A 13,262-nucleotide genomic window follows, 5' to 3' on the forward strand; every position below is an offset into this window, starting at 1 on the left:
ATACCAAGTGAAAAATTCACACTTCGTGCTTTTCAGTTTAAGTTAGCATACCTCTCCTTTTGAATTGCGAATGCGTTTGTTGAATTGTTTACCCTCCAAACATAAAAAGTCATCACCAGCCTGTAAAATGCCACATTTAGTAGCGATGGCACGAGCCGTGTTAATGTTGTCACCAGTGACCATACGCACGGTGATACCAGCACGCTGGCATTTCTTAATGGCATCTGGAACCTGCAGGCAGAGGGGCAAACCATTTCACCACGTTAGATCGTCATGCAATTTCAGCTTGGGGTGCAACTGCAGTATTGTTAACATAATAGGAGTCGTCGGCCATTTGGCCCCTCGAGCATTCAAGATCATGGCTGATCTGATCTTGGCCTCAGCTCCACTTCCCTGCCCACTCCCCATAACCCTCGACTCACTTATCGTTCAAAATAACTGCATCTCCACCTTAAATATAATCAATGACCCAGCCTCCACAGCTCTCTGGGAAAATATGTTGTGTTCTTTGAATATAAACTTCCATCAATTTACTCATGTCAGCTTAGCTCAAATTCCATTCCAGGGCCATGACACATAATCCAGGGTGACACTTGGTACAGTACTCACTCCACTGCATTGGCCAGAGTATTGGAGGACAGAGGACAGAGGCCCAGAGTCTGCACCGGCTCTTCCGAAGATCAAGTTAGTTGCACTTTCCCGCTTTCTCTCTCTTGCTCTCTCCTTCTCTTCCTCCTCCCATATCCTTGCAATTTTTTTCCTCAAATATTTATCGAATTTCCTTTAAAATCTGTATCACCACTCATCTAGCAGTGCATTCCAAATCCTCGGGTGATGGAGATTTAAAGGAAATTCGATAAATATTTGAAAGAGGAAATTTGTTTTCCCCTCGTCACATCTGCCTCTTTCAATCACCTTCAATCTGTGCCCCTGGTTATCCACCCTTTGGCCATTGCAAAGTTTTTCTTTATTCTTTCTATCTAAACCCTACATGATTTCAAACACCTATCAAATCTCCTCTTAGCCTTCTCCGCTTTAAGAGGTACAGTCTTTCAGATTAGATACATTAAACTGTTGCTGTGGACGGAAGATCCCGTGGCAGTATAGAGTGCAAGGAAGTTCTCCTGGCCAACATTTATCCCTCAAACACCATCAAAACAGATCAACTGGTCACGCAGGTCATTGCTGTTTCGGTGACCTTGCTGTGCGTGAACACTTCAAGATAATTGACTGAAGCACTTTTTGTCTTGAAGTTGCAAAATGCACTATAGAAATACAAGCCCTTTCCTAGTCCATTAACTGTATATATCTTCAGAGCAACACAAATGGGGAGAAAGTTTTTAAAAAATCCACATCTAAATGCAATTGGATGTTTGGGTACTTTTCCTCAATTATTGCACCATTGCCAGCAGTTTGGAAGTTTGTGTTTATAGTGAAGGAATGGTTTGACTGCCACCCCACAATACACCAGGATAAGCAGCAATCCAAAGTATTTAGTGGATGATTTCAATGACTACATTTGCTGTGGTCAATGGCATTGCTATCCTTGTCAGGTTCACCACTCCACATCCAGATCCAAGCACTGGCACACATATTTTCCCCCTCCCCAACGTTTCACATGAATGTACAAGACTTGCTTTAGAAAATCAGAATTGCACAACTATTGACTGCAGACAATATGTGAAGACGACCATTGAGGACACTCGATAATCATAGAATGTTACAACACACAGCGCTACAACCAATGAATCTGCACCATTGACATGAGCCACTGTTTAATCTCATTTCCCATATTGCTCATTACTTTTTCCAAGCAACTAATTCCCTATTAAAAAGTATTTATGGACTATTTTAGCAAAGATCTGTGATATGATCCACATTTCAACCATCCCATAGAGAGATTTAATTCTCTAACATTCCCCATTATCTTACATTTATGCCTCTTAGCACCATCTCCCTAACCAGTGGATGATTGGCAGTGTTCAGTTCCATGTGTTATTCCTCATAATAAAACAGTCCATGCAGTAAGACCAGGGCAACAGGCTTGGACTGAATCATAGAATGGTCATCATCATAGGCAGTCCCTCGGAATCAAGGAAGACTTGCTTCCACTCAAAGTGAGTTCTCAGGTGACTGAACAGTCCAATACAGGAATTACAGTCTTTGTCACAGGTGGGACAGACAGTGGTTGAAGGAAATGGTGGGTGGGACAGGTTTGCCGCACGCTGCTTGCGCTTGTTTTCTGCACGCTCGCGACGACGAGACTCGAGGTTGTTCAGCACCTTCCCGGATGCTCTTCTCCATCTCCGACATCTGAGAGTCCCTGGCCAAAGACCGCCCCAAGTGGAGGAGGAGCACAGAATGGTACAGCACAGGTGGCGTCCATTCAGTTCAGAGTCTGCTCGGTTCTTTTGAAGAGCGATGCAGTCAGTCCCACTCACCTGCACTTTTTCCCCCTTCAAGTATTTATCCATAAGCAGCAAGAAATATTTGCTCCATACAAGTGCCAGGCAATGACCATCACCCTGGACATTAAATGCATTACCATCACCAAATCCCCCAACAGCCTGGGGTCATCCTTGACCAGAAACTCAATGACATCAGCCAGGTCAGAGGCTGGGTATTCTGCAGCAAGTGGCTCATCTCCAAAACCTCTCCACCACCTACAAGGCACATGTCTGGACTATGATGGAATACTTTCCATTTGCCTGGATGGGCACAGCTGCAACACCTAAAGTTCAACACCAGAGAGAACAAAGCAGTCCACTTGATCAGTACCCCATCCACCGGCTTATAGTGGAAGAAACCACCACTATTGACATCTTAACTCCCATAATCTTGAAGGCTTCTCATTAGTTCACTCTTTAACCGTCTCAACTTTTGTGACAGGGAAGCCCCAACTTCACATCTCTCCATAATGGAGTCCTCAACCCTGTAACATCCCAGTGAACCTATGCTGTGTCTTCATTGCTTTTATATCATTCCTATAAATATATAATGGGGCATCCAAAACTGCACACTTTACACAGATGCCTGCCATGGGTCAGTTGATAGCACTTCTGCTGGAGTCAGATGGATGTGGGTTCAAGTCCCACTCTAGATACTAGAGTACATAATCCAGGCCGACACTTCAGTGCAGTGGTGAGGGAATGCTCCAGACTTTTTGATGGGATGTTTAACAGAGGCTCCACCTGCCGTCTCAGGTGAAAGATCCCATGGCACTATTTTAAAAAGAGTTCCTCCCCCTTGGTGTCCTGACCAATATTTATCGCTCAACCATCGATAAAACAGATTATCTGGTCATTATCACATTGATGTTTGTGGGAGCTTGTGTGCAAATTGGCTGTTGCATTTCCTACATTACAAGAGTGACTACACTTCAAAAGTACTCAATTGGCTGTAAAGCACTTTGGACGCCCCAAAGGAAAAGTGCTATAGAAACTCAAGTTCTTTCTTTCACATCACAAACTGCAGCTCAAGATCTTCAACACTACGTCTTTGGGTTTGTAGCCTGTGCCTCTAGGTACAAAACCAAGAATGTAGTTTGCCCTTATGACATTTATCTGCACAAAGTCCCTCTGCTTCACTGTTCTGTTTAAAATCTTACCATTAAAACTACACTTCTCTGCTCGAACTCCAACTCCCGCGGAGTAACACATGTCTTCCCATTGAGAAACTTCCTTTTATCCCTACCCTTTGCTCATGTCCTCCAATCTATCTATTCTCATGGCCACATTCTCCTGTGTACTTAAAAAAAAAACTATCAACATTCCCCATGACAACTACTGATTACCGGTCTAGTAATCCAGAGAAGAGTTTAAATCCCACATACTGATGAGAATTTGAATTCAGTTTAAAAATAAATCTGGCAGTAAAAAAAATGAAGTTGGCAGAATATTGTGAAAATCTAACCGATTCATTAAGGTCCTTTAGGGGAAAAATAAATAGCCCATGTGATTCCATTTCACATCAACATGGTTGACTTTGAACCACTCCGTTGTATCGCACTGCTTCAGTTCAAGGCCCACTACCAACCCCTCGGGGTAATGAAGGATTGGCAACAAATGCCTATTTGGGCTTTCAAAACTTTCCAGATAAATTCAAATCAAAGTAAAAAGCACATGAATCCTTGATTGAAGACTAATCAAGAAGCTAGTTTAAAAAACAACAAGTTTGTACAATACAGACTGCTTTTAATCTGCAAAAATTGCCCAAACTGTACACTTATCAAATTTGGCAATACCAATAAGAGCTAAACAAGATGGATTCAGCCATGCAGTCGCACAAGTCGTTGAAATTTAATACTGATCAGTGGAAATTAACGTACCACTGTCTAAAATGTGACTCAAATATACAAATGAATGGGACAGAATTAGCACAAGGAGACTTGATGAGTAAATAGTAGGCACGTCAATGTCCAATGCAGTGAAGCAATTCATCTCATTATAATGCTAGGATAATCGCCAGAATAGCAGAAAACGGGCCCACAGAAATTATGGTCAGACTTGACAATGCATTGGACAGATTGGCAAGTTAAGACTTCAGCTTTAATCAATACCTCATGCTGAAATAGGGAGAGAAAGATTGATCCGCAGGGTGAAGGGGATGAGCGACACAAGTGATTCAGTGTGACTAAACATGCTGAAAATTGCAGGACAGTTGCTGGGGGACTTCACTCATGTGACAGATGCAGGGGATTTCCCCATCTACAAAAATCAGCACGACAGGAATTTGTAGCTGTGGACTGACCCCCGGTTCAGCAGCTGCAGCCACGAGCTTCACTGATCTGATGAAACTGTTGGGCAAGTGCTTCTGTTGCTTTGTAGTATAGGGTTATTCTTGTTAATTTAGCAAAATGCTTATACCTTTTGACTTTGGTAATCTACGGCACTCAAGGACCGAGTTTAAAAAAAAAGGAAAACTCATTTAGTCAATATAAAAGTGTGTATTTAATGTTTTCCAGAACAGTGCGAGAAATCAGTTGTTTCAATATAGCTTTAGTAATGTTTCCTCTACTTCCCTCAACCTATAAAACCTATCAAAACATTTGTCCGGTCACAATTTAATGTTTAAAACAAGCTAAGGAAATAGAAATTTGAAGTAAAGCAACACTTAAAATGATTGTCCCAATTAATTAAATCTTAGTCTTTGATATTCAGTACACAGACTCTCCGGTTTTGCTGCCCAGTAAGAATTTTTTAGGATATAAAGTGCTCATCTTCCACCTTTTAAAAATAAAAAAATCAATTCAGATCCGGGACAAAACAAGTTACTTTAGACAGTTCGTCTTCAAAAGCAGCTGTAGGTGGGAATGTTCAAACCCTGCATTCCAAAACAGCATGGGCCTGCCACGCACATCACAAGGCCATCTAGAAGGGCAAATGGTGTGCGCCATCTCTTTGGGAGAGATCATGGTTGCAAGATCAGACACGGTGACTCATGTTGAGAAAAATCACTGCCCATTTTTATGCTGAAACATTGAGTGTGCGCGTGAGGTGGTGCGCAGTAAGAGGCAGATAGTTTAAATATACACTGAATTTGGTTGAAAGATGTGCTCTTGGGCAGAAGAGAAAAAAATCAAAGTGAGAATCTCAAAAGTCCCGAAAGATAAGGTGGCACAACACAGCAAATCCAATTGAAATTTCAACTTTACAGTCTAGAAGTGGGGCCTTTAAAAAGGGAGACTCAAAGTATCTAATGCTAGAGAGGAGGTAATCCTAAATTATTACCTCAGGGAAAGGCAGTAAAGTAGCACTGATAAAAATAGCAAGTGAATGTACAAGTGAAATCAGGCAGCATTTGTTGGATGCTGAGAAGTATGTGGGAATGCAGAGCCAATTCCCCCTTCCCTTATAAAAAGGGATGCTGTGGTCACGTTTCTCGCCTCTGACTATTGGCTAACTCAGCAGAGACCAGACCTCAAACCTGGGACTTCTGTATGGCTGAGAGATGAAGATTTTACTGCAGCCATTAGAATGGCCATCAACCTCCCAAACTTGTTGTCCACCAACTCAATCTGTGCACTGTCCTACAAAGCCTGCTCAACTACATTTCAGGAACCCTATATATTGAAGGCAATAGGCTGCAGCTGTTAGCTTTTATTACCCCAAATTCCAACCAGGTTTATTATTCCATTTTCAGTGGATTATCAGGATTGGTGATAGCATTGAGTGATGCTAATTTCCTGGTTCTTTCATTTACCCTATCTGGACCATTTGGTTTCAGAGTAATCATTTTTTATTAATGCTGGAGCAGGCTCGAGGGGCCAAATGGCCTGCTCCTATTTATGTTCTTAGTAACATTTTTGTTGTGATTTGATTTGAGTGGGGGCAGCAGGTCCTTTGGCTGATCTTAGCACATCCATCGAGAAACACCTGTAGCATTTCTCCTTTCTCCAATCACAGCATGATCCCAAATGCCTCCACTACCTGCGTGCTGATTTGTTGAGAACAGCTCCGACATCAGTCCTAAATTTGCCTCGGTTTAAACCTGTGCACTCTTGCCCTGCAATCACAGTTCAATCTGAAGTTGTGTCCCAAATTTACCTTCTCCATACTAGTTAGTAAAGCTCTCAAGGCTCCTCTTAATAGTCTTGTTTCATAACAGAAATTACCAACTTTCGCCAGCCTTTTCTTATACGTCACTGCTCTGAGCCTCATCACTGCAGCTCTGGAGGTAGTTCACAGGAATGTTTGATCAAAACTGGACAATGCCCGAAACTCAAATTCTCTCCAAAAACCTCTACCTTTCTCTCCCTCAAGATGCTAATGAAAACCTACATCTTTGACCAAATGTTTGGTTACCTGACCTAATGCCGTCGTCTTTGGTTGGGTCACATTTTCTGTGATTACACTCTGAAATAAGCACCATGGGACATTTTACTACATTAAAGGCGCTATATAAATACAAGTTGAAGTACATCATCCTCAAACTAGTACTCGATTGATCTGGCGATATGGATCAGCATGCTATTTACTTGAATTGCTGCTCTAAAGTGACTGGACATGAGACACGCTGGACCCAACATCCCATGATCTCCCATCACTGCTTGCTATTCGATACCATTCATAGCGTGTTTCCTTCCAATATGCAACACTTTATGCTTGTCTGTATAGAATTTCATCTGACACAGTTGTGCCCACTTACACAATTTATCCAGCTCATGTTGGCTGCCTCAGAATGAATGCAACTCTTCTCCTCCTCCCCCCCCCCGCCCCCCCCACCCCACCCAGTTTAATATCATTTGCAAATCTGATCAAGTTGCATGGAGTTTGAATCCATGTTGCCAGATGTACAACTGATCTGACACTGCACCTGTTGGGAATGATGCCTGCCCAATCTATGATGTTTCTTGAAGCTGTGTGTCGTGGCCAATATTTATCCCTTAATCAACATAAAAATAGCTTACCTGTTCATCACATTGCTGTTAGTGGAGCTTGCTGTGTAAAATTGACTGCCACATTTACATGGAGTGACATTTCAAAAATACTTAATTGGCTGAAAAGCACTTTGGGACGTCCAGAGGTCATGAAAGGCACTATATAAATGCAAGTCTCATTGTGTAGCTTTAAACTGGTTTGTCAAAAAACATTAAAAGGCAATTCTGAGGTTTGCTCAGAAATCCAAATTCTTCAGCCAGACGCACTATAAACAGCAATGCCCTCTCCTGTTGGAAGAGCATCTAGTGACAATAGCTTGCCAATCTCAGACATCTTTATCTGCACTTACCCAACAATACAAATCAGAATGAGGTGTCAGATAAGAAATGGTTTGCATCTGAAGTGTGTCCTGTGCATATTCCTTCCCCTAGACAAGCAGTCTGCAGACTTTCTGCATATAAAGTAACATGGGAACTTTCTTGTTTTGTTCAACAGGTTTTAATTTGTAGGAATCCTACAAAGCCAAGGACACTGCAACTGCTTAATTTGTACTCCCAAACAATTCTAATGGCTATCCATATCGGAGGAGAAATGGCCTGACCTATAAAATTTCAGGTCTGTAACAATCTTGTCCCAGAATGCTATGGGACCCGAATTCCTAGGTGAGATGCAAACACTGGAGGCACACTAGAAATGTCAAGTCCGTTATGGCTCTATTCTGCATTTAGGAAAGGATGATTCATCTGTACATTACAACAGTGATTACACAAAAGCACTTCATTGGCCGTAAAGCACTTTGGGACATCCAGTGGATGTGAAAGGCGCTGTATAAATGCAAGTCTTTCTTTAATTCAGGTTCATGTTTACTTACTTTAGGCAAGCCAGTCAGCATTGCCAGAGCAACATCTTGGGCAATGCTGTAACAGGATGACATGATGATTGCTATTTTACAGAAGCTAGCCACATGCTGCAAGAGAGCAACTTTAGGTGACAATGCTACTCTGCCTCCACCCAAGGTCCCCATAATAATGTCCTGCCAATTCAGTTCAGTCCACATGATAGTATTCAATGGACACAGCAGAGGAATTTGTAACATCCCAGTTTTAGTGAAGACAAGTAGCCAAGCTATTCCAGTGCAGCTGTGGCATTGGTATCTTTCACCGTGGAAAATTGCCCAGGAATATCCTATCCACAAAAAGCAGGACAAATGGCCGATCAGCTTCTCCTCAGTAAAGTGATGGAAGGAGCCCTCAAAAGTGCCATAAAGCTCCACCTACTCACCAATAACTGGCTCAGACAGCTCCAGACCCCATCATAGCCTTGATTGAGACACAGAGCTGAATGCCAGAGGAAAGACGATTGTAGCTTCTTTCAACACAACACAGCATTTCATGAATGGGACCAAAGTGACCGAGCAAAATTGGAATCAATGGGAAAACCCTCCTGTGGCTGCAAGTATAACCAGAGACCCAAGGAGATGGCAATGGCTATTAAAGGCCAATCGTCACAGCCCAAGAGCTGCCAAGGTTTCTCAGTATATGTCCTTAGCTCAACCATTTTCATAAGGAGCAACTCAAAACAGATATCCACTCCATAATTCCTCATACCGTCCACAATTAAATCCACAGTTTGTCAAGTGCACAAATTTCCAAAGGAAGAGTACAGGTATTTACTTAGCAAGTGATAACAGTCTTGGCTAAAAAGCTTTATAGCTGACAATAAATGTAATATTTAAATCTGCAGCCACTTTATACTGCTCTAAAAATGTGAACAGGTCTCCAAATGCAACAGTAGTTTCCACATTTAGGAAAGAAGAACTAAAAACTACAAATCCTCCATTAGTATTCTAGATGGTTTCATGAATTTGTGAAATAGTGAAAGTAGATTCAATTTAAACAAATCTTTCAATATAATTCAACCTCCTGTGGAATTGTCCATTCATGGTCTGGGAGAACGTTTACCATGGTCCAGATGGACACTTATTGCACCTTAAGTGCTTTGAGATGTCCGGTGGTCATGAAAGGCACTATATAAATCCAAGTCTTTCCTTCCTTTTGGTATTCACCAAATTCTCAAACCCAAAGCTGTTTTGGGAGTTGTAGTCAAACTTGTTCAAGTAGTGAACTTCCATACTAAAGTGGGGTCTTTCCCACGAGAGGCTTAGCCGACTGTGTACACTGTACAAAGTGAGGAAAGCCTGGATTAGCAACATGTTTACTATGTACCATTGAGCAGACATTTTAGAACCATGGAAGTTTACAGTACAGAAGGAAACCATTTGGTCAATCATGTCTGTGCCAGCTCCTTCCTAGTACAATCCAAAACTAACCCCACTGTCCTGCTCGCTCCATGCCCTGTATTTTTCTCGGTTTCAAGTATTTCAAATATTTATCCTATTTTGGATAAAAGTAGCAATGGTCTCTGCCTCAATCACTGGTTGGCAACGCATTCTATGGTTTTATAACCCGCTGAGTTAACACATTTCTCTGAACCCCTCCCCATCACTGAGGATTTTAAATTCAGGGCACCTCATCAAATTCTCCCAACTGGAGAAATAGCACGAGAATTTGTAGCAAACTTGCCATTCTACAGCACACCATTACTATTTCTAGGATATTATTGCACGAGCCAGGCCTTTATGTACTCCATGCCAAAATCTTCTGGGACCCTCTCCACCACAAATCTCACTGAATCAGTGACAATTCCACAATCAGTGACAACCCCCTAGAAAATCAATTCGACGTCCAATTTGCAGGATTAACATGACTTTGATCGGCCCTGGTGACTTGGCAGCAGCCAGATTTATTGCTCCAAGATCGATTTCCCTTCAGTAAAGATCTTTGTACTGAGTTTTGCCAATTTATTTAGCTAATGCAAAAATAATCTTGTGGACACAGTGCTGGCCGTAAAGTTTCCTGTTAAATGGAATTGAATTTTTGAAAGGCATTTAATGTTTTTAACGATTCACTGATCTCGGGTCCCATAACAGTGTTAATCACCAATGTGAACTTGGAATATCAATCTGAAGAGTTTCTTTCAGAACTCAGATAAATAAATTCAACTGCACTTCAACAGGGTAGCGCATCAGCAAATATGTTGGAGGGAACAAATGCAAAATTAGGTCAATAAAAAGATTTAAGGCAACTATGGGCTCAAGTTTCGGACTGAGTTGGTCCTATTTTTTTGGAGCAACTTAGAAATCGCAATTCTTGGCATTTAGTTTGCTCCAGTTCTAGTGAGTTAGAATAGTTCCATTTTATAAGAGTTTTTTTTTCCCCCCAAAGGGGGCGTGTCCAGCCACTTACACCTGTTCTGCAAGTTTAGGCAGCAAAAACTTACTCCAAACTAACTTAGAATGGAGCAAGTGTAGATTTTTGTACACAGAAAAATCTTGCCTACACTTAGAAATCAGGCATAGAGAACGAGATGGGGGGGGGGGGGGGGGGGGGGGGGGGGAAAGAGAAGAGGGAAGTTTACAAACATTAAACACTTCACTTTTACAAAGAGCCATCAATAATAAATGACAAATCAATAAATCAATCCAAAAAAAATAAAAAATTAAGTTTCTACTCATCTATTGCAGTACCGGGAGCCCCTCCAACAGCATGCTGGGATGGGGCCCCCCCTAGTGTCTGTGTCAACAGGGGGCAGGGGGGAGAAAGAGGATGAGAGCTGAACGGGGAGGGAGCTGAACAGGAGGGAGGAAAGGAGGGGGAGCTGAACAGGAGGGAGGGAGGGAGGGAGGGAGGTGGAGCTGAACAGGAGGGAAGCCAGAGTCCAGATAGTCAATGCCCAGGGAGCCCATTTGGCTAGGACAAGAGATGGCGTTCTTTGAGCCCTTCCCACACAGCCTGCAGAGATTCGGGCTGCAAGGAGCTACTGCACAGGCACGCACATACTAGCGCACGTGTAAAGGTCCCGATATGGCTTTCAGCTCCGGAACCTGACTCCGCCCCCGACCTTGTGCTGCGCCACGCCGAGGCCGAAGATGTCCAGAATCAAAGTTTTAGGCACCCTTTTTATTCAAGAAAGTCTGCGCACCTTATGGAGGTGCGCCGTTTTTACAGAGGGTGGAAACTTGGGCCCTATACGTCTATTGCTGCTCTGAATTTAAAAGCAGCTATATCAGAGAAATAATTAATTACTTCCGACAGATCTGGCATTGACTTTCTAAATACATTTCCCTGCAAAACAGGACGTGCACTTCAAAATTAATTTGCCCAACATCGGAACACGATTAAAATTTAGAAGCCTTCAATTAGCTCAGGCACCTAGAGCCCCACATGCTGCCCATATTGCATCCAGGAACAACTTTAGAAAACCAAATAAATAATCCGAACAGATTTGTGGCAATTTCTCAAAACAGGACTCGTAGCTCTCTAATCTATATACATTGCATTGTGATATGATTGGAAAGACTGAAATTTGAGGGGGATTTTGTACTGCATCAGCAATGAGCAAGGTGGATAATAACCAAATGGAAAGCAGAGAAGCAGACAACCAATGAAGAAAATTGACAGACAACATATGCCATGTGCAAGCTGGCTGCCATATTTACGAACATAACAGTGGCTATACTTCCCAAATTAATTACTGGGCTGTAAAGGGCTTTGCAACATTCCAGAACATGAAAAGCATTAGATAAATGCGAGTTCTTTCACACATCCTCAGTTACAGAATTTTTAAAGAGACAGAAAGTAATGTTTGTGTTTCACCATTCTTACAACCAGCTTCTTATAAATATTTAGCAAGTGCACCCAATATGGATCAATGGTTCATATGATGCACACTGCACCTACAGCCCTTCACCACAGTGAATCATGTCTGTGCTTCTCTCTGACTAAGTTGAACACAAGCAAGACAAACGACGGAGCATGATGGCGCCAAGTCAAATTACAGCCAAGTAGTTTTAATCTTGTATTTAAATCAGATGACTTTCAGATTCCGAAATAAGGCGCAGGGCACTATGTAAATGGTAAAATTTTTCCGTAGTGCAGATATAAATTCTCAATGTAGGATATGATGAGGGCTCAAAACAGACACTGAGCAGAACTCCAATGCCACCATTGCAATGAGATTAAATGCACACAGTTACTGTTTACTTACCTCTGATCTCACCGGATCTTCAATTCCGACTACAGCAACACAAGTGAGGTCAGCCAGTACATTATTTTCATCATCCCACTCCACTTCACAATTCACTTCAAATTCTCGGAACGCCAAGCAGATGGTACGCAGTCCCTCGGAGGCCATTGGTTCAATTACTTTCTTTATTAAATCCTCACGGTCTCGCGGCTTCAAATCTTTGATTTCGCCCTTTGCATTGAAAATTTTAGAACACCTGGCAAAAGAGTTTATATTTTATGGCAACTTTGTTTAAAATGTTTTAATCAGAACCAACTGAGATGCACGTAAAGTTCCAATTCCCATTTGTGCATTAGCTATATGTTTACATACTGACATTTGCAACACATTATACAGATTTACAACATTTGAGTTGAAAGTGAAGTGTGGAAATGATCATGTGCACATTGTAAATCAGCAGGACCCACAAGCAAATCTCTCCCCGTGCTCATGTTCAGTTGGAAGATACATTTAAAAATGACCAAAGCATGATGCATATAGTTGATATGTAGAATTGTTCAGGAACAAACATTCTCTTCCAGTAGCTGTTTTTTTGCAATCCGTATGTCTCCCTCTCTGGTTGAATTCACCTCGTTCACTCTTCCTCCCCCTCCCCCACCCCATACAGTTTCTCTTTCAAGTCTCTCCTCCCCAACTCCTCGCACTCGTGTCTCAAATGTTTCTTTCTGCTCCAATCAATACTTAACTAACACAGCAAGATGGGTGGCAACTTATACCAGTTTGGATCAGAATGGGAAA

General features: G+C 42.1%; 1 protein-coding gene across 4 annotated transcripts in view; it reads right to left on the minus strand.

Annotated features, from left to right (window-relative positions):
• Positions 1 to 13,262, minus strand: part of LOC139280566 (plasma membrane calcium-transporting ATPase 1-like) — a 145,658-nt gene that overhangs the window by 18,456 nt on the left and 113,940 nt on the right. For all 4 annotated transcript variants that reach the window (XM_070900068.1, XM_070900070.1, XM_070900069.1 and 1 more), the window contains exons 12-13: positions 12,486 to 12,720; positions 52 to 231 (exon numbers count right to left, since the gene is read on the minus strand). In XM_070900068.1, coding sequence (XP_070756169.1) covers positions 52 to 231; positions 12,486 to 12,720 — 415 coding nt within the window. The remainder of the gene's footprint in view (positions 1 to 51; positions 232 to 12,485; positions 12,721 to 13,262) is intronic.

This window comes from Pristiophorus japonicus, chromosome 15, assembly GCF_044704955.1.
Source record: "Pristiophorus japonicus isolate sPriJap1 chromosome 15, sPriJap1.hap1, whole genome shotgun sequence".
In the NCBI taxonomy this organism is placed as follows: domain Eukaryota; kingdom Metazoa; phylum Chordata; class Chondrichthyes; family Pristiophoridae; genus Pristiophorus; species Pristiophorus japonicus.